Source organism: Bactrocera neohumeralis, chromosome 3 (genome assembly GCF_024586455.1).
Source record: "Bactrocera neohumeralis isolate Rockhampton chromosome 3, APGP_CSIRO_Bneo_wtdbg2-racon-allhic-juicebox.fasta_v2, whole genome shotgun sequence".
In the NCBI taxonomy this organism is placed as follows: domain Eukaryota; kingdom Metazoa; phylum Arthropoda; class Insecta; order Diptera; family Tephritidae; genus Bactrocera; species Bactrocera neohumeralis.
The window spans coordinates 49,154,693-49,181,036 of NC_065920.1; the positions used below are offsets into that span (position 1 = coordinate 49,154,693).

General features: G+C 35.0%; 1 protein-coding gene across 3 annotated transcripts; it reads right to left on the reverse strand.

The window, feature by feature from the left end:
* Nucleotides 1-1,340: 1,340 nt before the first annotated feature.
* LOC126752138 (uncharacterized) lies at nucleotides 1,341-24,423 on the reverse strand. Of its 3 annotated transcripts, none has more exons than XM_050462715.1 (11): nucleotides 24,333-24,423; nucleotides 22,911-23,063; nucleotides 14,022-14,224; nucleotides 10,633-11,749; nucleotides 10,440-10,568; nucleotides 9,541-9,646; nucleotides 8,675-9,471; nucleotides 7,920-8,598; nucleotides 5,982-6,172; nucleotides 5,435-5,907; nucleotides 1,341-2,177 (listed from the first exon to the last, which is right to left on the reverse strand). In XM_050462715.1, exons 2-11 carry the CDS (start codon nucleotides 22,973-22,975, stop codon nucleotides 1,975-1,977), a joined length of 3,963 nt encoding a protein of 1,320 aa, XP_050318672.1. In that variant the 5' UTR covers nucleotides 22,976-23,063; nucleotides 24,333-24,423; the 3' UTR covers nucleotides 1,341-1,974. The 3 variants fall into 3 exon arrangements, with proteins under 3 accessions (XP_050318672.1, XP_050318671.1, XP_050318674.1); XM_050462714.1 differs by having other exon boundaries at nucleotides 24,164-24,400; XM_050462717.1 differs by lacking the exon at nucleotides 24,333-24,423 and adding an exon at nucleotides 23,900-24,102.
* Nucleotides 24,424-26,344: the final 1,921 nt, after the last annotated feature.

The window sequence follows — 26,344 nt, forward strand, 5'->3', positions numbered from 1 at the left end:
ATAATAACTTCAAAATAGGCTTCTTCTGCGTCGATGCAACGCTGCCAGCGCGATTTCCAAGCATTGAAGGCGTCACGGAAGACATTCTCCGGAATAGCCTCGGCTCTGTGCATGCTGTTTGGATCCCCTCTGTCGTCTCAAAATGCTTGCCTTTCATCGGTCTTTTCAGGCAAGGAAACAAAAAAAGGCAGTGGGGCTGTAGGGCGACTGCGGAAGCGTTGGGATCCCAGCATTTGTTAGGTAGCTGTTCACAAGAAAGGCGGTGTATATATATTTTTATTTTTTCATTTATGTATAATTGTTACAAGCCTTTGCTGGCAAGGCCTTCTGTGCCTTCAGCATATATTGGTTTTTTTCGGTTTAAGCTAATTTTTGGAACGCCATTCGCTATATTGTTAGACATTTTCGACGTAATATTAATAAACCAACATCTCGTTACCAGGTCTCCGCTTCGTTGTCAAGCATACTTTTGCAAACTCTTCTCGAAGTCGTTTTTGCAAAAGATTCAGGTTTCGTATTGACGCGCTACATACCCAAAAAATTAACCAAAATGTCTTGAGTCAATCCGTGGGGGATTGACTACTCGCATGAGGTAAGTTTTCAATCACTCTACGACTTTCACTGAGAGCTTTGTGCTACTCAAATATTTGTGTTCGTAATAAAATAGACTCTTCTTCCGTAACCTTAATTCCAATTTTAAGCAAAATCGTTATTAAAATTTGTTCCATGGTAAAAATAGCAATACAAACTCAGCGTCCCAAAACAGCTGCAAAATACACATTAATTGACAATTGAGATCAAACTTCATACGAACATAAAACTAATCTAAGAAAATTTTTTTATGGTTTCAATTTGCGAGCGCAGTTTATATGGAAAATTGATATACATATGTATATTTTTGGTTTCGAGAAAAATCCAGTTTTTTATATTTTTATTTTGAGAATAGCTTCGAGTGATTTTATTCAGTTATTGGTCTTAATAATTCATTAATAGTATTTTTTTAATTAAAACTACGTTTAAGAACTTAAATGACAATGGTTCTTAAGACTTAAAGAACTATAAAAATTATTACACATACACACAAATATACATACATATGTATATTAAAACATAAAAAATAAACGGTTTATTCAATCGGTGTTTTTAATTTGGAGTTTTTACCACTAGGTCTTTATAACTATAAATTTGTTTAATTTCTTATATTTTTGTTTTTAATTTGTCATTGCCTAAAAACAAATCCAAACTATAATGAAATTCCAGACTTCAAAACTTCGGGCCAGATATGAACACAGTCAATGAACCTACATACATATATGTATGTATGCATACATATGTATGCATTTTCCGTTTTAGTTTTTGTAACATTTTGCTTAAGATTTACATGACTAGGAGTGACATTTTATAGAATTGCTATTACGTACACATACATACATACATTCATTACAGGCAAATGTCACTAACTTAATAATTAATAAATAATGGACCACATAGAAAATTTCTTTGCAAATATGCAAAATTGTTATTTTTGCGCTTAAAGGTAAATTGAAGTTTTACTTAAACACAATAAAATCTAAATTGTCTTGCAAGAATTTAATTTCTAGTTGCTGAAGAGTCTGATTTTGCTTTATTTAGTTAAGTGCTCTTTAGTATTCAAAGTTATTCCAAGTAAAATAACGTGATGCTGTAAATTGAATTTCAATTTGACTCTTCAAACGTCTTTTTTGTTTTTACAATTCGAAAATACATAATGCTCAAATATTTATGCAGATGTCTTGTTTTCATTTGTTTTCCTTAGTGTAAGAATGTAACAATATTTTGTACAAGCTTAAGTGCGTACTAAAGTTTCTTAGTTTTTGTTTTAGCTTCTGTTTTTCTTTTACTTTTAAATAATACCTATGAAGACACATAATAAAATTAAAAAAAAAAATAAAATATTACTTAACTTATTAACTTTGAAATATTTATTATAAATAATTAATTAAGATTAAAAGTTTTATTTTGGTTATCCTGATTGCCATACAAGTAACAATTATCGTCTGGAGCTTCTCCATAATTTTTTAAAGCCAAAGTCAATAGTTCAGTTCTGTTCTTCAATGCTACGACTACAAATGCACCATTTGGAAGTATCTCACATGCTGTTATTTGGCCGGGTGGCTTGTAAACGGCTAGAGATTTACCTGGAAATATACATACGTAACAATTTGAAATATTAATAACTAAACGTGAATAATTAATGGTAATAATAATAAAAGTAGGAAAATTCGCCTTCAGTGTAAATTAATTAAATTTTGAAAAAATTTTACTGGAACTGTAATTTTCAAATGTAATCTTACTAATGATAATGCCCTACAGAAATCCATTATTCTAAATCTTACACGTTATTCATAATTTTTCCTTGATTGATATTCCTTTGTTCCAATATTGCGAACATGCATTCGAATGTACAGTCTTTGTTCGTCTTTTTTGTAACGGAATTTTCAATAAGAGCGCTAAGTTTTTTTAAATGAATTCTTTATTCCTGAAAAAGTTCTTTTGATGCCATTATGTATGTAATTCGATTTCTTTTGCATGGCCACATGCTTGCAGAAACCCAGATTCTGTACCTACTTTTCGACGGTTTCCAAGCATTAATCCGCCGATACTGCTGCAATTTCACGTTCGATATTCGTACGAAGTTCATCATTGGTCGCTGGCTTGTTGGCATAGACCATAGATTTGACGTAGCCCCACAGCAATTAGTCTAACGGCGAAAAATTGCACAACCGAGGCGAGCAATTAACTAGACCATTTCGTAAGATAACACGTTCAATAAACTTGGTATTCAATAAATCGATTGTGATATTCGCTGTGTCTTGTGGCGACGTCCTTTTGGAACCACATCCCCTTCCGCTTCACAGTAACGTGCCGGTCTTGATCATCACGGAAGATGAACGCCCCAATGACGCCGCCGGCCCATAAACCGCACCAAACCGTAACTTTTTCGGGAGGCAATGGTGACTCATGGAGTACGTGTGAATTGCTGCCTGATCAATAAAGCAAATTTTACTTATTGACGAAGCAATTCAGCCAGAAATGAGCCCCATCGCTGAAGATGATTTTTCGATGAAAATCCGGATTATTTTCAAGTTGTTGTCAAGAGATTTCAGTTCTTGCGTCAATTTTATCTTGTAAGAATGCAGGCCAAGGTCTTTTCAATAATTTTTTTTACCAAAATAAGTCGAACTTTCTGCCTGAAGAGATGTTTTTGCGGGGACTTCTTTTTCATTTTTTTTTTAATATGAAGAAAACCTCTGCCGAAATTTATCGTATTTTGATAGATGTTAATGGTGAACATGCTCTAGCTTAGTGAACATGCCAAAAGTTTTTTTTACGTTTTACAAAGGGGGATTTTGGCTTGGAACACCGCAAAAAGATCTGGGCGGCCAAATAACTTGAAAGATGAGGAACGGGGGGTCATTACTCGGTGAAGATTATTGCCAAACATAAAAAGAGCTCGCAGAATCTTTGTGATCCACTCGAGCAGCCATTTCAAAACGTTTAAAAGTATGGAAATCAGGTTTGAATGAATTGAAACCAAGAGGCGTTAAAAAGTGATTCTGCATATCATAAATGCTGCTTAACGCTACAAAAGAAATCGTTTCTGCATCGGATTGTGACTGGTCTTGAAAAATGTAATCGATCCAACATCGACAACCATAAACCAAAATATCATATGTGGAACCTGGCTAACCAACCAAATCAACGACAAAAGCGAATATCCATGACGCCAAGGGATGAGTATTTTCTTTGTATTTGGTGGGATCATGAGGGCGTCCTGTATTATGAGCTTCTGAAATCGGGTGAAAAAATTAATGGCTACCGACAACAACACATCAAATTAAAATGAGGGATTGCGCGGAATTTACGACGGTGTACGAGGCAATAATTTTCCAGCAAGACGGTTACAAACTATTTGGAAAACAGCGACTGGGAAGTTTTAAATCACCCGTCTTGCAGTCCAGACCTTGCCCCTTCTGAATTTTGAATACAGTTCGCATGAGAACAGGGTATAAAAAATATACTTGATTTATTCCTGGCCGCGAAGCGGGTACATTGCTTTTGGGATGGAATCCACAAATTCAAAAAAATTGATTATGGGAAAATATAAAGCTTCACATAGGCAACAAATAAACGCTAAAATTATGTACGTCTGATAGTGAGAGAGGCTAGCTAAAAATATTTTCTGAATCCTTCATATCATAATTTTGTCTCGGTTTAAAAGTCATTTCTGATCGTCAAAACTTTTAAAAATAAACATTAATTCCGAAAATCAAGAATCGAGAAGGAGAAAGAGATTGCAATAGTTTCCTAATGTTTATTTTTTGTAGACAAAAAATACATTAGGTTGTGACAACATAAACGGCCGGGGGTACGGTTTTGTTTAAAATTAGTATGAAATTTAAATTTATCATAATTATTGAAAGATTAATGAGCAGTTCAATCCAAATTTTTTGGCATGTTGGATATTATGAATGGTGTAGAAGCATAGATGATGACCACAGCTGTTTAGATGGCTCTTGGATTCTACAAAAGGTATATGGGTATACCTTTTCATAATAGGTATCATCTCGATTGATCGATGAACTGCATAAATTTTATGTAAACGTCAAAGTATCTCTACATCCTTGGAGCAGGTAAAAGAATGAAATTGTGGACCGAAATCGCTTAGGTGACTATATCGCCAAGCAGCAAGAAAAATTGTTTGATAAGAACGCTGCGTCAAATTATTCCTCTCTATCTTTCAACATTCATCAGTTATTTAAAATTTCCTCTTCAAGTATCTTAAAACGGTTAGATTTACAGTATAATTATGAAATCATGAAGGTTGTACTCGTGTAATGGTTTACCTTTTGGAAACACTCATTTCTGGTAATAGTGTGTTTTGATTTTTTACTCGTCTGAGGAATATTCGTTTGTATTGCTGTGACACCAGTTTATTGTTTTATAATTCTATGCGTTAAATCAGTTATGATTTTTAGTGATGTTAGAAGTATTATTGGAAAGATATTACAATTTATGGTTCTGTTCGGTTGTGTGGCATTTTTAATCACGTTTTTTACCTTTATATCTAAAATTAAAGTTCTCTTTATATGAACGAAACAACCACAACCAGAATCAGCTAAGGCTTATTTGACCTTTTAATGCCAAACAATTGATGTAGGCCGCGGAAAAAAGAGCTTTATCCTTAGTCTCGAAAAAGTGGGACAATTAAGATGGAAGCGCTGAGATTTTTCTATCTACTCATTTTCCAAACAATTTCGACGATAGGGTGACTAGACAACACCCTAATTATCAATGTTCTACCATTATATGTATTCAATAAAATTGTACTAAAGTAAGGTCACTCTAATATGGATATATGCATTAAAAATATGAGATTACTTTTTTGCATTACCTGTATTCAGCTCCCATACGCGTATGGAGTTATCACGTCCATCCTTATCACGTGACAGCAATACCTTTCCCAATGGATCTAATTTTAAGAATGTCACCGGTGCATTATGACCAACCAATGTTGAACGACAATTGCCCGTTATCAAATCCCAAATTAATATTTTCGCATCTTCTAAACCAGCTATGACGCATGCATTCGATTGTGATATCGCCAAAGAGACTGTATTACAGGCTGGTTTCCATTTTTTAAACAAAGTACCGCTTTGTAAATCATATACGACAATAAAATTCGGAGTCGGTTCATTTAACTCTTTGGCCACAACGCAAACATATGAACCCTCATATGTAATAGCCGATAGCGAGGTAATGAAATCATGATGTGGAATGCGCAAATCGTAGAGAAGCTTCTTCTGTGACAGGTGCCAAACCAAAAGCGGAAATGGTTTTTGTGTTTCATCGCCGCAAACGAGTATACTAGAGAAAAAAATAAGCATATGTATAGTTTCTGAACTGTTTCTACATATAGAACATAATTTGTTTTATCTTACCGTCCATCACCGGAGACTAAAAGCGAATTAAGAAATCGATCTTCGCCAGCTTTAAAAGTCATAACACAGTCTCCAGACTCTAAATTCATAAGATGCACATACATGCGATTGCGTGATAAGCAAACAACGTGGTTTTGATCATGTAAACCAAAATATGGCATTTTCTGATTCATAACACCCTTCAAAGTTATCTAAAAATATGAGAATATGTGTGAATATTAGCGCCAAAATATATTAAATAAATCGAAGTTCTTATTTTGGACAATGAATTGATTCCTATATTCGAGGTATCTAGTCGAGTCCCAGTGAAATCGTTTCAAAGTTTTGTTTTATTTGCAAGAGATTATAGCAAGACGTCGCCTTTTCAGCCTTTGCACAGAGTTTGGAACTCTCGACATACTCATAACTATTATATTTACTCTTCATTACTTATCATTTAAATGAAAATAATTGGTTGTCCCAACTCGAATCACCATAATCCACAAAAAAACTTCGAATTAGAGAGACTGCATTTACAACATCATGAAACGTCTTACTTAATCTTACCAGAACCCTCAATATTCGACCAGACGAAGTACGACTCTTGTCAATGATCGCATTTCTAATTACGTGTAGGAAAAAGCTATTTTGCTTTGATCTTAGCCAGGCTAAACTAACACATATGTATGTATTGTGTTCTCGATGGATCTTCTTAAAAATGATCTATATTTGGTAAAAACGCGCTAACTAAGCACCATTCCACATCTCGGTGGATTCGATAAAATTGTGTTGTTTTTTCCCACTCTACCTGCCGAATTTTACATTGAAAATTAGGAGTCGTGGAAATATTCCGTCACAACCTGTTGAAGGCTGGCCTTTCTCAAAGTTAATGCATCATCCGAAGATAAGACCTCATAGACTTCTCTACAATAATCTTTACCATATTACTCAATTCTCTCTTTCCTAAAAGTAGACAACATATTTTTAAAGATCTAATTGGTCTTTTGGTTATACCCTGAAGAGAGTATATTAATTTTTGCACACCCAAAAGGAAATATCGGAGACCCAATAAAATTTATATATAAATGATCAGCAAGACAAGGTTAATTGATGTAATTGATGTCCATCTGTCTGTCCGTCTGTCTGTATATACGTGAACTGAGGTGTCGACCTGAATTTTGCACACATCGTTTTAAGGAATTTATATTTGTGAAGCGTCTTATGGAGGTGGAGTGGAGTGGAGGTCTTCCTCTTCCTCTGCTTCCCCCGGCGGGTACTGCGTCGAATACTTTTAGAGCTGGAGTGACCTAGCCAGCGTAGCCGCTGTCTTTTAATTCGCCAACACGCAAAGGGCCATAAATCTTGCGAAAAACTTTTCTCTCGAAAACTCGCAACGTCGACTCATCAGTTGTTGTCATCGTCCATGCCTCTGCACCATATAGCAGGACGGAATAATGAGTGACTTATAGAGTTTTGTTTTTGTTCGTCGAGAGAGAACTTTACTTCTCAATTGCCTACTTAGTCCGAAGTACCACCTGTTGGCAAGAGAAATTCTGCGTTGGATTTCGAGGCTGACGTTGTTGTTGGTTTGATGCTGTTCCCTAAATAGACGAAATTATCTACAACTTCAAAGTTATGACTGTCAACAGTGACTTGAGTGCCTAGTCGCGAGTGCGACGACTATTTGTTTGATGACAGCAGATATTTCGTCTTGCCCTCGTTCACCACCAGACCCATTTGCTTCCATTCTGGAGAAAGCAGAACTAACGGCGCGGTTGTTAAGGCCAATGATATCATATATATAGCTGTGCACTCTTATAGGAGATTGTACCTTCTCGGTTTAGTTCTGCAGCTCCACAAGGTTTACATATACTGATAATGAGCCTATTTACCATACCTTGCTATGAGTCACCTTTATAGCATAGAAATTTATTCAATATTCATTAAATTGTAATTTACCTTATATTTTCCCTCATCCAGATTGATTACTTTAATTTCTCGCCGACATAACACAGCCGCTTCATAACTACCGACAGGACACATAGAAGTGGGCTGCGATATACCCAACAATTGTCGTACACGCGAACAACTCTGCACGTCCCATATACATATTTCCTCACGTTCGGTACATATTGAGGCCACATAGTAACCCTTTTGTGGCAAATTGACCAACACATCGTAACTGCTAGTCGAGGCGTCCTCGTCCGAACCTAAAGTACTATTCAATATCTCCATAAATGGTATTTCTATTTCATTGGTGAACTCTAACCACGAACGAATCTTCTCATCATCTTTCAACGTTACATCATCGCGTACACGCACTTTCAGATAATATTTAATTAAGGTGAAAAATTGATGGCCATCATAATTTAGTTCGCGCATGTAAGTTTTTAAAAAATCTTTTAAAAATGTTATATGAATCCACGATTGTTCGGTAGATTTAGCGAGTTTCTCCGAAACTAATATATCATGCATTAAATACGCTGGACCGTTAGAGTGAACTTTGTCGGCAATCCACTGAAGATCGGTAAAGTAGAAACAGTTGAAGAGCATTTCAATTTTTTCGGTTGTTGCATTATCTTCAACTATGGCACAAAAATGATGATAAGGCAGTTTTAAGTACTTTTGATAATTGTAACTGTAAATGTAGAAATTAAAAAGTTAGTATTAGAATTAGAAAAAAAGTATTTAAAGAGCGTAAAATTTTCGCTCACTTTGTTAAATGGCCATTTCCTGTTGAATTTGGCAGTATGCTCTGTTGACGATCGAAGTAGTCACGTATTGTTTTGTGTACCAGCCACCTTTTGTGTGTATACCTCTTGAAAACAGCATTTCTAAACGTTTTATCAGCTATACGAATATTTTTTAAAAATAACAGCATTGGACCCATTAACCAGCAAAATTTCGACCAAATCTTAAAAGCGACCTGCGCTTCTAATTGTGTTTGCTTTTGAAAAATACCCAAACAATCGCTTTCGCGTATACCCCACTCGGATACGGCCACAATCAACAGCATTAACTCGACGTGTTCCGTTTGAAATTTGCTCTCCAAAATCTGCAACATTTTATCTAACACATCCGATATATCGGTTATACTAATGGACATGTGTGACAGCCAAGCTAACCACCATAGTGATTTGGCGTGTAACGGTGTTTTGCCACGCAATAGTTTCCATTCATCGGGTAACTTGAGTGCACCATTGGACGCGTAAAATTCACTACCACCGGAACTGAGGATATCATTCCATTGTCGTTCGGTAAATTGCTTCATCTTTATGAAACACTTGTTGGGTATGCCGAGCTCACACAAGTTTGTCAACATTGGCGTTTCCTCTTTATTATCTGCTTCGGTTATGGTCAGTATCACTTTCGAAGTGCTGTTCAAATGTAATGGCAACCAATTTAAAGTTTCATCTTGCGTTATATCATCCAACGAATCGATTATAATGATTACGAAAAAGTCCTTGTTTTCCAGCAGCTCTTTCAATACAGTTGAATAACCTTCTATGGACTGAAATAAAAATTTGTAAAATATTGTACTATACTTCTTGTCTTACTTAAAGGTTTGTCGAAAACTTACGTGATCACAATTACATTGCGCGCCGTTAACCAAAACCGACAGTTGATCTGCTATGGAGCCCAATAAGGATGTTAGATCGGATGATCGGACTGTTAAGTTCGCAAATCTGAAAAAGTATATACGTAAAGCTTGTTGAAAAAGTAGACAATTATTAATAAGTAAAGAAAGGGATAGCTTTTACATTCCCAAGAGATAAGCAAGGATATCCAAATAAACTTTTGTGAGCCCCTAATCCATGTGATAACGGGTGTTTACCAAGTTACTGATACATACATATATAAATTATAACTGTCATTTTCGGATCTTTAATATTGGCGTTTACATAATAAAAAATACATATTGCTAGGTAGAATATATGACCGAAGCCTTTTAAAACTCTTCCTCGAAAACTGCCTAAATTACAAAAATTATTCCGCTCAATTATATCAATCGTTTTTATATGCTCCAAAAAATATGTTGCTTTCGAAACATGTCTTAAAAGGGTCTCATCGGTGTTCTAAGGTTGAAGAGATACCGTTCAAGTAATCCTTAGATACCACATTCAAAATCTTGCGACTTGAAGCGTTGCCGCTGGGATTTAATTCGCTGACCTATTTAAGTATCATCATATAAATGTTTCATACAACTAATCATTTCCGTATGATGGATTCGTACATAGGTATTAACTCAAGAGAACTGAAGCGTTCGTATGTATATAGTCTTGTGAAAGAAACCTTATATGGTTTTAGGGTTCATAGTCGTAGGTCTCAAAACTTTTAGAAGTATTTCTCTTCATGTGAATAATTATTTAATGATTTTCAGCCTTTGAACAACTACCAAACCACATTTACAACCTTTTTTTACTTTCGGTTCATTTCGGTAAAACTATATACTTAGTGTGTATATTATACGATTCTTACCTCAATATCAAATGGGCATCTGGTTTCCATCTTTGAACATTTTCCATTATCTTAGAAGCTAACACACTCTTCCCACAACCACTGGCTCCTGATATTATTAAGGGCCATTGTGTGTTGTCTTTAAGGTATCTGTCGAAAGAAGTACGAATATTAAATAGTATGGAAAAAAAAGAAGTAGGAAACCACACTTTACCTTTTCACATCATTCATAATATCAAAATTGGCTGAATTTTGAGCCAATATCTTGGAGTAGTGTGCAATGAGGTGTACTTCCTCTAAGAGGACCTTATCCACGCCATTAGTGTTATAAGGTATACTGTTTTTGTTTTGATGTTCTTCAAAAATTGACGTTATCGATTTATCCAGTAAATTTTCAATAACGGCTGTCAGTTCTTCATCCAAAATATTCATAGTGGGTAAAATTCGAATGAGATTTTTCTCAGAGAGATGCATTTTCAACTCAGTATATACTTTGGTGATTCGTCTTAAAACTTCTGCATCTAATTGCGAGGCATTTTCGGGTAGTTTTGTATATTGTGCACCAGTCTGTATCCATATGCAACGCTTGGCGTGCTCTTGACTTATAAGTACCGTATTATTAATCTCTTGTTCAACTACGGTTGTTAAATATGAGTCTTTTAAATCATCGGAAAACAGGCGAAGTAGTACTTCCAACAAATGATTCAATTCATCGTTAACTTCGGTGGAATATGTATCAATTTGTTGGGTATACAAGCGATGACACATGGGCTGATATGAATTGTCTATTGTGTACCATTTTTCCAAAAGTATTTTCTCCTCCTCACTGGCCACACTTAACACCGAAGTAAAATCTTGACTTTCAATAGTCAATGGCAACATAGGTGTGCCGAGTGATGAGCCCAGAAATAGTACTGGTATAATATATGCGGTGGAATTGTGTCGGGAAATTTCCGATAAGCAATTTGCTGCCTCTTCATGTCCTCCTTGTGCTTCTTGTGGGCTTTGCGTCCAGCGCTTAACTTCAAGTAATTTACCGAAGTCTTTCTTAGCCCCGACATCGTTCTCATGCACATCCGAGATTAAGAAATCAAAACCTTTGCTTTGGCATTTTGTGACAAACTGCTTGAAGAGACTATGTATAACACGTTTGTGTTTTTTGTACTCGGAACTATTATTCGCTAAAATATAAATCACAATTTTTTTATCTCTTTCGATTTTACGTCCAGGCGGAGGTTTTCCTTGAAGTATAGCTAAATTGTTGGGTGCAGTTTTCTGATTTGAAATATCGCAAGGTGCATTCAGAGCTTGTGGTGTAGTAGTTTCAGAGTCTATGGAAGAAATGAATATTTATTTGTTTATTGACTATTTAAAGTATACAAAGGTGGTGTCGACTAATAATTAAAATAAGAGTTTGGTCATAATATATATGTATATACCATATAAAGCTACCTATAGTCATGAAACAAGTTCATGAGTTGATAAACTGAATTACAAGGTCTGTCGCAAAAGAAACAGAACTTTTTAAATATAACTGTTTCTGGTGGCGCCACCTATTGGTGGGTAAATGAAATAAAAAGTTTGATCTCTTATTGACATTTCGTAAAAATTTTAAGACAATTGGATAAATACAATCGATGTTATCGATCAAAAAGTGACAGCAGCTTTTGGTCATCGGTCGTAAAATGCATTTTGAACAAAGAGCAAATATTAAATTTTGTTTCAAACTTGGGAAAACGTTTACTGAAACATTTCAAATGATGAAAAAAGTTTATGGTGATCAGTGCCTATTCCGTAGTAATGTGCCTGAGTGGTTTAAGCGATTCCAAGAAGGTCGTGAGGACCTCTGTGACGATCAGAAGTCGGTCGTCTTCAGAAGTCAAAAATAAAGACAATGCTGATTTGTTTTTACGATTCCAAGGGTATTGTACACCGAGAGTTCGTCCCACCTGGCCAAACGATTAATGCTGTATTTTACCTTGGTGTTATGAAGCGTCTTTTGTCACGCATTCGTCGTGCTCGACCACAATACCGTGAGGCAGGGTCCTGGCGCCTGTTGCACGATAATGCTCCGTGTCATCGGTCGACGCTTGTCACTGATTTTTTGACAAAAAACTCCATATTAACCATTAATCACTCACGCTACTCACCTGATCTGGCACCCTGTGATTTTTACCTATTTGGAAAACTTCATTTGCCCATGAAAGGACACTGGTTTCAGGAAATTTCAGCTATCCAAAAGGCGACGACCGATATTCTCCAGAGCATTCCGAAAAATGACCTTAAACACTCATTTGAAATGCTAATTGACCAGACTAAACGCTGTATCGAAGCACAAGGAAACTACTTTGAATAAAAAAAAATATAACTTTTGAAAAATATTAATTTTTTGTTGTTTTTTTTAACAGTCCTGTTTCTTTTGCGACAGACCTTGTATAGCATTTGGAGTTATAATTTTGCGTTAGTTTATGAAGTCTGTCCGAAAAGGTGCAAATTCACAATGGCGTGGTGCCAGGGGAGATTCAGTATCATTTAAGGACAACAAGCTGGGATTTCGAGATATGGGGCCTAGCTACTACCAATATGAACTGAGAAACTACGATTTTTTTTAAGTTTTCAAAAATTTTAATTAATTCAATCGGAAAGTTACATTGATTCATTTTATAAACGAGATAATCATGCCACATCAGCTTTAATGTCCATGTAGATTGAGTCCTTGTAAAATTGCTAGAGGGTGAACAGTGTTATGTTCATTTCTAAGGCCAAATTGTTGGGTTGGAAGAATTCCATTGTCTTCAACAAAAGTTATTAATTTTTCTTTAACAACATATTTTAGTATTTTACTCATCGAAGAGTAAACTAAGTAAGAACAAGGGTCTTCTGATGGTGAAATTTAAATATTTTACAATCTGACTAGATCTGTATAGTATGTTAGAAACGATTTTTATCGCAAGATCTTATTGAGTTACTCATCTCGTCGAATCGAGTCTATTTGAGAAACTTAGACATATTCTCTGGCTACGGTTGGAATATCCAATTGGCGCCACGTAGCGAAAAGAAGAAACGATTGGCGCGCTGTTGTTAACTCGGCTATAATCGCGTAAGCGGTGTCTACGCCAATTAAGAAGAAGAGACATATTCTCTTCGGAGATGCATCTTCGTTTCATTACTCGCTAAATTTAAGCTCTGCTCTTTTATAAAAATACAAAAAAATTTTGGAACATCCTTTCAAATTGGTATCACTACCATTTATTTGAAGCCAGCTAATTAGTTTATCTCGAAGTATGGAGGTCTTCAGAAGTTAGGTCGAAAGCAAATTTAGATAGATATTTCGGGCCTAAAGAAATGGTTTTTATGTAAATTTATTGGAATTAAGACTAGAAGGTCACGGTATTTAAAATGCATTAAATATATATAGTATGTATATAACAAGATATCTGCACAATTCTATAGTGAAATATAAAATAAACAAAATCAATGCCAGTTTCAGAGTTCACGAAGCTTTGTTTAATATTTGAACTATTTTAAATCACGGTTTATGCATGTCATACCATATGTTCGTATATAAGATGTACGCATTCATCATAATAACTAATAACATACCCTTCTCCAAGCATTGATTGCCTTTGATAACATCTTTATTGGCTTCGTTGGGCGTTTGTTGTGCTTCATTTTGTGCGGCTGCTGCAAAGGACACGTCTGGTGGCACTGGCTCTGGATCGGCCAAAGGCGCAAGTTTTTCACTATTATTCCCAACTGATGCTAATTGAATTTCCTTTTTATTGGTTTCTTGGTACGGTGAGGAACTGCAAAATGATTTGAAATTGAAAGTAATGTTATTTTTTCTTCTTCATAAATTCACTTTATTCACTCATGCATGTTATGCGAGTGCATATTCATGCAATGAAGTGTGTGTCTGTGGAATGTAAAATCATATATTAAGGATGTCCTAAATTAACATTTTATAATAAAACATGTAAGGAAGATGTAAGTTCGGGTGCAACCGAACATTTTATACTCTAGCAACTTACAAGAATCAAAGCCAGATCTGAAGATCGATCTCTAAACAATTTTATATATACATATATTATACAATATATAACTCATACACTGTCCGACATATTCGACACATGGTTTGTAAGAAAAACGAAAATCAATATATGTGACCTGGTCTACGAAAACGGGGCTAACGTGCGAAAACTAGTTTTCTGGGAAAAGCTGTTAAAAATAATCGTCAGTTTCTCGTTATCTCATTAATTGTTCTCCTTTTTTTTGACAACTAAGCCCCCCTTTCGTAGACCAGGTCACATATGTAGTATATATAGTAGGAGTTGGGGTAGTAAAGACATGAATTTATCTATATTTCCAATCATTTAAAGTAAAGTCAGCCGGATGTTCGAAAATACTGATATTAGTTATATGGGGGCTAGGTCAAGTTTTCGCTCAAATTTATCTATTTTAGGCACAAATATACACTGTTATGAGTGAAACACATTCGGTATATTTTATTGAGATAACTCACAAATGGACCGATATACATATGCGGTATAAAGTCACACGGAAGATTGAAATTCTTTATATTAAGTCTGTGGGGCTGAGGGAAGTATTGGCCCGATTCAACCCGATTTTTGACTTATGTACATTGCCAGAGAAGTACTATCCCTGAATTTCCATTATATATCTCAGACATTGACCGATATTTTGGAACAAAAAGCAATTTTAGGTACTGAGGTCGAAATATTTGGTACCTAGGAGCTTGAAAAGGTTTTTTTGGCTTTGAACAATTTTTGGTTCTAAGGTGACATACACTAAAGGCATTCGAGCAAAGTTTTATCCCATTCCGTCGATTGCTTTTTGCTTCTGTACTGGAAAATGAACAAATCAAGTGGAATTTAAAGTTGTGCTATATGGGAAGTAGGCGTGGTTATTGTCCGATTTCGTCCATTTTCACAATGTGACATAGGAAAAGAATGCCATCTACCAAATTTTGTGGAAATCGGTTAGTCAGGTTCCGAGATATGAGATTTCACCAAAAAGCGGGCGATGCCACGTCCATCATCCGATTTTTACCCCGGCCCCTATAAAGCCTTATCATACCATCACTGTGGCAAATTTTAAAGCTTCATTTAGTTATTGATCTATCGCGCTTTCAGTAGTTTTGAACAGTACCGTTCATGGGGAGTGAACAGCATTTTTATCCGATTTCATCCATTTTCTCACTATCGATCGGAGTTTTTGTTGGGCGAATTTTATTGTTGTAGCTTTAGTGATTTAGGAGATATATACAAGTACTTTAAACTTATTAGAGGGCGGTAGCCAAGCCCACTTTTTAAAAATGTTTTGTTCATAGGTGCTCTAGCTACTGCAATCCCCTGTGTCAAATTACAGTTTTATATCTTAATTTAGTGCTTAGTTATGACAATTTATAGGTTTTCGGTTAATGGCGAGTTGTGGGCTTGTCTGTGGTCCGATTACACTTATGTACGAACTCGAAATTTTTTTTGCACTAAGGAACCACATACCAAGTTTCATAGCGATATCTCAATTTTTACTCAAGTTACAGCCTGCACGGACGGACGGACGGACAGACAGATAGTCAACCGGATTTCAACTTTTCTCGTCACTCTGATCATTTATATATATGTACATCTCGATTAGTTTCAGGTGATATGTACAAACGTTAGTTGAACAAAACTAAAATACTCTGTAGCAACTGGTTGCAAGAGTATAGAAATATAAACTTCGGTTGCACGGAAGCTATAATAATATTTACAAGTAAAAAAGTTTTCTATACAAGGACTTGATTTTGATAGTTAAGTCTGTATAGACTTGGATTTTGCTAAATGGACTCGGCTCGTCATGTAGATTGTTTATTTATATACTTTGTAGCGTGTCCGATGTTTCTGACTGGATGTTAGGAATTTCGTCGCAATCCTAATAATACTACAAGTACATATATCTTTTTCTTGTTATACGCAATCGTCGACGGCGCTTAAAGAAAGGCCTTCTTCGTAGACGAAATCTAAATAATCTCTACTAAAAAATATTGTTCGTCCAATGACCTACAAAAAAACTCAAAAATTGACAAAATGACGTCATTTAAAAAAACTTAAATTCTATTCAAAAATTTCGTCGTTTTAGGCCTGTCAAAATTATACTTTTGATCAGATCAAAAAACTGGTAGATCATTGTATGAAGAACTATGTTAGTACATGGTTATCAAATCATTTGTCTCTAAAGGGGGTCATACCGTGTGGCGGTTTCAAAAAATCGATTTTTTGTATCAGTCCAATCTAGAGGAATCAAAGAGTGTGCTGGTGAAATAATTTCCGAAATTGAATGTAGCTGGAAAGTTACGGAAGTGAGGATTAGAGCGGGTTGCCTACACACTAATTTCAAACGTGATTTTCTTGAAACTACATTTTTAAAACTGTTGTCGACGATTTCTCAAAAACTGTTTCATCGATTGTTTTAAAACTGGAATGGTAGATTCACCACACATGTGGCTATCGCCCGAACTAGGATTTTTGAAAAATACTGAACTGTTTTTTTGTAAAAACGCAGTTGACAAAAATTATGAAATTTTGAGTTTAAAGTTTAAAAACATTCATAAAATTTAATTTTCAAGATTTGTGAAAGATCGTAGTTCCGGTGATAGCCATCTATTTACAGATTAACATGCAATTTGTTTTTTTGATTTTAGGTTAGCCAGTCTGCTGGAATCATGGACGCCGTTTGTTTACCTTTTTTCTTAATGGATGCCAATGGAACGATAAATCTCGCAATTAACGAAATAGTTTATATATAATTAATATACATATAGTAATATATAGTAAATATTTCTAAGCTCTGTTTTTTATACCCTGAATAGTTTGTCACGAAGTTTGTAACACCCAGAAGGAATAAAGTATATACTTATATAAATCATTAGTATGTTGAGCTGAGTCGATTTGGCCATGTCCGTCTGTCTGTTTGTCTGTCCGTCGTCTGTATATATACGAACTAGTCGTTTTGAAATTTTGCAAACGTCATTTTCTCTTCAAGAAACTGCTCATTTGTCGGAACTGCCGATATCGGACCACTGTAACATATAGCTGCCATACAAACTGAACGATCGGATTCAAGTTCTTGTATGGAAAATTTCACATTTGACAAGACATATTCACGAAATTTGGTACAGATTATTTTCTAAGGCTACAATGTAATCTCCGAAGAAATTGTTCATATCGGTTAACTATAGCACATAGCTGCCATACAAACTTAACAATCGGAATCAAGTTCTTGTATGGAAAACTTTCAAATGATAAGATATATTCACGAAATTTGGCATAGATTATTTTTTAAGGTAATTATGTAATCTCCGAAGAAATTGTTCAGATTGGATTACTATAGCATATAGCTGCCATACAAACTGAATGATCGGAATCAAATGCTTGCATGGGAAACTTCCTCATTTGACGATATATCTTCACGAAATTTGGCATGATTACTGCTTAAGGTAACAATATAATCTCCAAAGAAATTGTTCAGAACGGATTACTGTGGTATAGAGCTTCCATACAAACTGAACACATAATTACTAACAGAAATGCACCTGTGAAGGGTATTTAGCTTCGGTGCAACCGTTTTTTCTTGTTTTTAGTTCACTATACAAAATTCCGAAAAACCTTTAAAACACGGCCATCACACTGGATGACCCCTGATATAATCATACAAGCAAAGTTGAAAAATGTTATTTCGAGAAAAACGAGATTATATATTTATGAAGTGATAAAGCTGCGCATCAACACTTTAGAAGGCTATATCTCAAAAAATATTTTAGATACCGATTTAGTATATTATTTTTAAATGTTCAACCATTCAAAATAAGAAAAATGTTTTTTTTTGTAATATCAGGTGTTGATAAAACTTTATATTAATTTACTTCATAAAAATATTTCAAATAAGTTCGAAATTCATTCACGAAACCGTGAATGGATCTTAATTAACTTATACCATAGGTTCACTTAGTAAGTAACTACACCTTGCTTATTGTCAGAGATATCAAATAAAATATATGGAGTATACTATAAGTCGACCAAACTGGCTGCATTTGTATATATTTATATTAAACTGATACCAAATGGTGTTAAATAGGCATCAAATGTCGAAACACCCGGACGCGAACAAGTTATATCAAATAAACTAACTACTCACATACATGACGCAACATACTTTTCACGTTTTAAAAAAATTAAGGATGAGATGAGCTTGTACCAGTCTATCTAAACTATTAGCCGACAATTTACAGATAATAATTTAACAGCACACTGCCCGAGAAAAATCATTTTGATACATAACACAATCCGATAAATGTAGTGATCATCAGAAAAATGGCGCAGCATCTTGTTGTCAGATGAATCTTTATACATATATACTATATATATATATACTTTTGTTTTAAAGAAGTTCTCGTCAATATGTAAAAACTCAGCCTAAAACCAAATTTAATGCAGAATATTGCATAAAAACTGTTAATGTTACGATGTCGGCCACACTGGATCCAAACGCCATAAAAGTGCATTGTCATAAAAATGCTTGAATGCTCCCGAACATTTTATACTGTTGCAACTTGCAAGGATCAAGGCAGGTGATTTTGTGAATTAACTTTTGTAAGTATAACTTGCACACTTACCAACACATTCGTCGTAAGACTTGTTAAAAAAACGAAAATCATTATATGTACTCGTAGAATCTGAGAGAGAGGATAATCGGTAGTTTCAAATTGTATATTAGGTATATAACGTCTAAGGGATGTACTTGTAGTCTAGCTGATTTTACCTATTTTTGGCTATATTGTGTGAAATCTACCGGATGCTTGAAAATCGTGATATTAGTTATATCGGTTTTCACCCGATTTTATCCATTTGAGAAAAAAACTAAATTGTTATTAGTAAAACACCCTCTTTCGTTTTCATTAAGATATCTCACATACGAGTATTGGGCACGGAAGTTCGAAAGTCTTTATATTTGATATATGGGGTCTGACACGATTCAACCAATTTTTGACATACAGACATTACAATTGTATATCTCTGAATTACAATTGTATATCTCACATTGAGCGATATTTTCGGTGAAAAGTCAATATAGGTACTGGAAATCGGTACTTAGCGACTTGAATAGTTTTCGTTCGATTTGGGCAATTTTCGGTAATAAAGTAGCATATTTCAAAGGCCGTATTCGCAAAAAGTTGTACGTCGAAATATTAATTGCTTCTTAATTTGTACACTGGAAATAGAAAGAATCAAATGAAATTTAAAATTGTGTTATGTGGGAAGTAGGCGTGATTGCGGTCCGATTTCGCCAATTTTCGCACTGTTGCATAAAAATATCAGAGGAATGCCAAATACCGATTTTTTTTTTATGAAAATATCGTCTGATCAAAAATAACTCGGACTGGTCCATTCAAACTGCGTTCGGAAATCATTTCGTTAAAAAAATTTTCTTTGGTACAACCTTTTTAAATGCTCGTGTGAAGTTTGATGTGCATATGTACATACATACATATATTAGTATCATATCGCTATGTCCTACGAGTGTGCTTAAATGGGTGTTTCCAATGGATGTAATCATTAAAAATATTGCAGAAGTGTTTTGGAGAGTCTACTCTATTACGAACACAAGAATTTGAGTGACACAAATTATTCAGTAAAGATCTTTACCTTGATTTGAACTCAATAATCCATTACGAATTTTGTAAAGCTGAATTGTCAAATTAAAAGGTTTTTCGTTCATGGACGCGATATTGAACATCCAAATTCAGATTCGATATCAGCGGATCCGACTAACTACGTAGGTTGTCTTTTATATTTCGGAATTTGACAACTCCAGTGTTGCAATATCGCAAATGACAACTTTATCGTAAAATTTGAGATTTTTGATGTTTTACATACTCAGAAAGTTTTTACAAACGAATTGAATGGCAGTGAAAGCATTACACCTGCAGATGGTGAACCCGATTCCCAATAACAAGTTCCCGTCTGCAGAACAACAAAGCGGCGGGAGCCGATGGTTTGCCGGCTATTCAATTACGGCGTCGAAGATGCATGCCCGACGATTGGAATTTCAGTTTGCTTTGCCCAATCCACAAATGGTGAGACCCCACAATGCCTATCGTGGGACTTCTTCAATCTACTGCTGCAGAAAATAATTCGAGCTGCAGATCAGAATAGAGAAGGTGGAATTCTACAAAAGTGTACAACTGCTGGCGTACGCCGATGATATTGATATCTTTGCCCTCAATAACTGCGCCGTTAGTTCTGCTTTCTCCAGACTGGATAAAGAAGTGAAACATATGGGTCTGGTAGTGAACGAGGGTAAGACGAAATATCTCCTGAAATCAAACAGACGTCGCATTCGCGACTTGGCTCCCACGTCACTGTTGACATTCATAACTTCGAAGTTGTTTATAATTTCATCAATCTAGGGACCAGCATTAACACCAACAACAACGTCAACCTCGAAGTCCTACGAAGAATAAGTCTTGCCAACAGGTGCTACTTCAGACTGAGTAGGCAATTGAGAAGTAAAGTTCTCGACGAACAAAAACTAAATTCTATAAGTCACTCATTATTCCCGTCCTGCTAAATGGTGCAGAGGCATGGACGATGACAACATCTGATGAGTCGACGTTACGAGTTTTCGAGAGAAAAGTTCTGCTGAAGATTTATGGTCCTTTGCGCTTGGCCGCGGCGAATACCGCAGTCAATAGAACGATGAGCTGTACGAGATATACGACGTTGACATACGAGGTGTGTTCAAAAAGTATCGCGACAGTTTGTTGACAGTTTTCTTCGATTGCAGGGGAGTAGAAAAGTTCTGCCAGGGAAGAACGGTCAATAAGGAATATCCGCCAGAAACGCGCGGATTTGTGGAAGAACAAAAATTGGCTTTTGCACCACGATAACGCCCTGCTCACACATCGTTGCTTGTGCGCGACTTTTTGGCCAAAAACAACACACTAATGATGCCGCAGCCACCGTATTCCCCAGATCTGGCCCCCTGTGACTTTTTCTTGTTCCCTAAACTGAAGAGGCCCATGAAAGGACGACGTTACGCTTCTCTTGACGAGATAAAGACGGCATCGAAGGAGGAGCTGAAGAAGATAAAAAAAATGATTTTTTGAAGTGCTTCGAAGATTGGAAAAATCGTTGGCACAAGTGTATAATATCTCATGGGGATTACTTTGAAGGAGACAAAATAGATATTCATGAATAAATAAATAACTTTTGAAAAAACACAAAATTCGCGATACGTTGAACACACCTAGTTCAGCGAACTAAAAGATAGGCTAGGTCGTGTAGTCCGAATGGATGAAAACACTCCGGCTCTGAGAGAGAAAGAGCTCCACTCCGTTGGAAAGACCAGGTGGCGAAGGACATAGCTACATTTAGAATCTCGAATTAATCTTGTAAACTGTCACGTACCAAATTTGGTTGAAATTGGTCGGGCGAGTTTCGAGATATGTGATTTCACCAAAAAGTGGCCGGTACTACGGCCATCGTCCAATTTAGACCACGGCTCCATTGAAACCCTCCCATAAAATCTCGCGGGTAGAATTTAATGTATCTGGCGTATTTAGTTATTGTTTTATCGCGATTTTAATAGATTTCCACTGTACCGTTATATGAGAAGTGAAATTATCTTCCGATGAACCATTTCACACTGTCGGTGGGAGTTCTTATAATATTCCAGCAAGCTTTAGTGGTTTGGAAGATATATATGTACATACATTAAACATATTTTTTACACACTGATGCCCTTGCGAGGTACTGCGATCGCCTATTTCCGCCCCACTGAATCCGCCACTGTATTAATTGAGAATATTTTTTAAAACAATAGATCTATTTTCTATGATAAAAATTTATGTTTGATCTCTCATCCCGAAATATGAAAGACACCCTACGTAGCAGCATCTTGGAGAGAAAAGGACGTGTGCAAAATTTGAGATCGATAAAAAACTAAATCGCGTATATGTATACAGAGAGACATATGTACATACATGGCTAAATCGTGTCAGCTCATTAAGCCGATCAATTATATATGTATGTACATACAAATATATATTTTTATAACATCTCCGAAAAAGATAAACTCGACAAAGCGAATATTAGCTAATTAGGAGATAAGTTGCTTCGACAAGCTCGACGATAGTGACGTGCTTATTTGATATTTAGTTACCTATAACATACAGATAAATTTTTATAAAAATATATACATACATACAAGTATATTTTCATATGTCTACAAGTAGTATATACTTTCGATTCAATTTTGTTTAAATTGTTCACTTTTTCATAAAATATCTCGTCTACAAGAATTTGAGTGACTTCAAGAACCATATGGCGTAATCAAGCTGACTCTAACTTCCAATCGGCCAGCGACAAGTAAAATAAATATTTCTTAAAATATAAACAAACAGATGCGTATAGGCTAGATATATTTACTTACTCATCTGATTTCTCTGATATGCTGTCGTTTTTTCTCTTGTCCCCAGAACTGCAAACGTTACCCATTTTTTCTCAATTTTATATATGTATATTTATATATATTTTTTCTTATTCAATTATGTCGTTTATGCTATTTTAGCGACGATTGGTTAAACTGCAAATAAATAGGAAGTAGTATTTGATTGTCATTGCAATTGCAATTGCAAGAGTTTAATGTCGTTGCACTTCACAAGCAAGACGCATTGTTGTGGTCTAGCCGCAATCTCACAGATGCAATATTTATTGACATAATATAACATAGATATATGTACATGTGTATGTATATCTGTACACATGTAGCTTCATAATAGATTTGCTGGTTTTGTTGCTTTTCACCTTGCCATGCTATCTTTTATATAGCAATTACTTAGTATCGCCACCCCTATTAGCAACAGAAGGATGAAAACAAGTAAAATAAAATAATAATACACGTACAACAGGTCAACAAATGTTCAGGGAAGACCGCTGGCGAAACGCATGCTCTGATATGACACACACACACGTGTTTGAGCGCCCGCACCGCACCCCCTTACATACATACATATTACATATCAGAGTTAGTGAATAATGCTCAGTATATACAGATGTACTCAAAGATATAAGTGGGTTGTGGGAGGAGAGGCGTTTCCGCACTACCTTCAACACCGCACTTATGTATATATTGTTGTTGTTTTTTCTGCTTTTTCAAACAGTATCCAATTTTGTATACACATTATGATATTTTCTACTTTGGATTTTCCTGATTGCAACTTTCATTTCAGAGAAAATTATATACTACACATTATATATGTATCTATTACACTTTCAATTAAATTTATTGAATTTATACGCTTGAATTCGTTCAGGTTAAGCACTATCACAAATTAAAACACAAATAATTCTATTAATAACACAATAGACGATTTTTTGATACATATCTATGCTTGTACATTTATATATGTATATACGTACATATTTAGATAGGTAAGTATAAGCATTTAGAAATACACACTAAAATTTCATCCGATACATAAATACATTTGCATATGTCTGTCTGCATCTGTGTATGTATGTATATGCACATAAGCACAGTAAATTTTCACTTTTTCTAAAATTAATATATTTTTATTAAACTAAATTTTATTGACGTATTAATAAATCAATTAATAGCATCAACAAGATTTGGCACTAGGGGAGCGCTGGGAACCGTGCGACAATCAACGCGCTACTACATACATATCGCTGTGTGGTACATTTAATAAACGAGCCTCAAACGTTGACATTTTCTCTCATTGAAATTTTAATTTTTCACTTCGTCCTTTTCTTTATTGAACACTATATATTTATTTTACAACTTTCATAATAATTTTTACAACGTTTTTAATATTGCATATAAATTTATTACATTTGAATATTTCCTATTTAATTATAACATGTTTTTTAATTTCACGTCTTTCACATTTTTATGCACTGCATACTGATTGCAGAAAATAAAATAAAAACTACTTATACTTTTAGATGTTGTATACGAAGCTTTAGAGCTTAATATGTGTGCTTGAAGCTTTCCAAAGAGCAACGAAAAGGAGCTATTTATTAAATGAGAGAGCAAGGTATGCCATACGACGGTGAGCGAAGATTGAAAATAATGAAAACAACTGCACATGTAACAATGTATGTAGATGTGTACGTGTGTGTATGTTTATGTGAGTATGCAAAAGTGTCTGTAGGCGAATCGGTTGGCGCTTCGAAAAATTCATATTTCTTAATTTCATGATATTATACCCATTTATTTATAAGTGGTATGCAAAAGCAATCCACATACATACATACTTAACGTATGTACAATATATATGTATGTATATCAGTACATACTATATATCTAAGTATAAAAATGTGGATAAACATAAGTGTATAAGTGTATGTCATGGAGCTGGCAAATATTTGTGTGCCTATGACATTCTTACTGCTAATCAAAAGTCACTGATAATAGCTGCGACAGTTTTCAAAAATTAGCAGTGACTGTTACGGCTGTACAGTGGCACAGTGATACAACGACGTCAAGAGGTTTAAATGCGGTAAACTGTTAGTGTAGATATTTATATGTATACATATAACGGCAAAAATGTTCATAGACGTTAATTGTTACAAAAAATAAAATTAATTAAAATTTAAACAATTTATTTTAACACTTTCGAGACCTTAACTTTGTCTATATCCCAATACCTTCTTATTAAAATTGGCTCGAACTGGGCCAATTTACGCGCAAACTGAATCGATAAAATATTTTTCCAAGTTTAGTATGACCTTTTTTATGTTCGTGTAAAGTTTGATCTCTATATGTCAATTAATGTGTGTTTGACAGCTATCTAATGCCAGTCCAGGTGGATAACCTCTGTTAAGACAATTACATCGTAAAAGTTAAAGAAACAGTGCTTCGAAATCGTAATGTTAACATGAATGAGATATCGGAAGAAGACAACATCTCTTATGAATCGACTCAACACATTTTGATTAATATTCTGCGTATGAGGCGTACCAATACGAGACTCGTACTAAAGGCCGAATCTTTTGCAAAAACCCCGACTACTTGAGGTCCAAACGCCTCATTACTGGTAACGAGAAGTTGGTTTAGGAATAATATGACGTCAAAACTGTTCAATAATCTAGCGAATGTCACTCCAAAAATGAGCCAAAAGCAAAAAATCCAAAATTCATGGAAGGCACAGTAAGCAATCCCAGTCGAGGATTATAACAAGTGTATCGAAAATTCTATAAAGCGTTGATATGATTGTATTTGCTCAGGAGCATATTTTAAAGGCAAAAATAAATTTTTGTGTTCAAATATGTTACATAAAAATGAAGTTTTTTGTTAATCCGGGTTAAATTTGATCAGATGGTATATCACTTCATTATTAAATTATGCTATTGATTCGTAATTCATATTTCAAACTATAATCAGCAAGATTTGACACATGCGTAATTGTTTACGGATGGTTTGACCATGAAAGATGAGATTAAGAGCGCTTTACTGGTAGTCTTTTGCATTAAGGGGGTATTCTAATCTAGAAGCATGAATTTCAGGTAATTTTTAAAGTGTCATCCATTTTTTTATTAGTTATTTGTTAATTTTAGATGAGTACAGAAAAAAATTAAAAACCAAAAAAAATAAAAATTTCAAAAATTATGAGCTGACGAAGTGGGGGGTCTCTAAAAATTTCCACGTGACCATGCCCATGATTTCAACCCTCCTAGTTATCTGAAACCAAAAAAAAAAGATTATTAATCTAGAATAATGTCGCAATGGTCGGAAGTACGGAAAAGTGGGAAAAATTTTTTTTCACAAAATGGCGACTGACTGAAAAAAAATCTTTTTTTGATCACTTTTTCTGACTATTTTGAATTTTTTAAAAATAATAA

Bases quoted from the DNA above. Each gene is read 5' to 3' on its own strand.
- LOC126752138 (XM_050462715.1), bottom strand. From the start codon at position 22,975: ATGGGTAACGTTTGCAGTTCTGGGGACAAGAGAAAAAACGACAGCATA. The intron at 11,750-14,021 runs GTATGTTATTAG...TTTCTTCCATAG, and splicing joins CAATCAATGCTTGGAGAAGG to ACTCTGAAACTACTACACCA. The intron at 2,178-5,434 runs GTAATGCAAAAA...GTATATTTCCAG, and splicing joins CGTATGGGAGCTGAATACAG to GTAAATCTCTAGCCGTTTAC.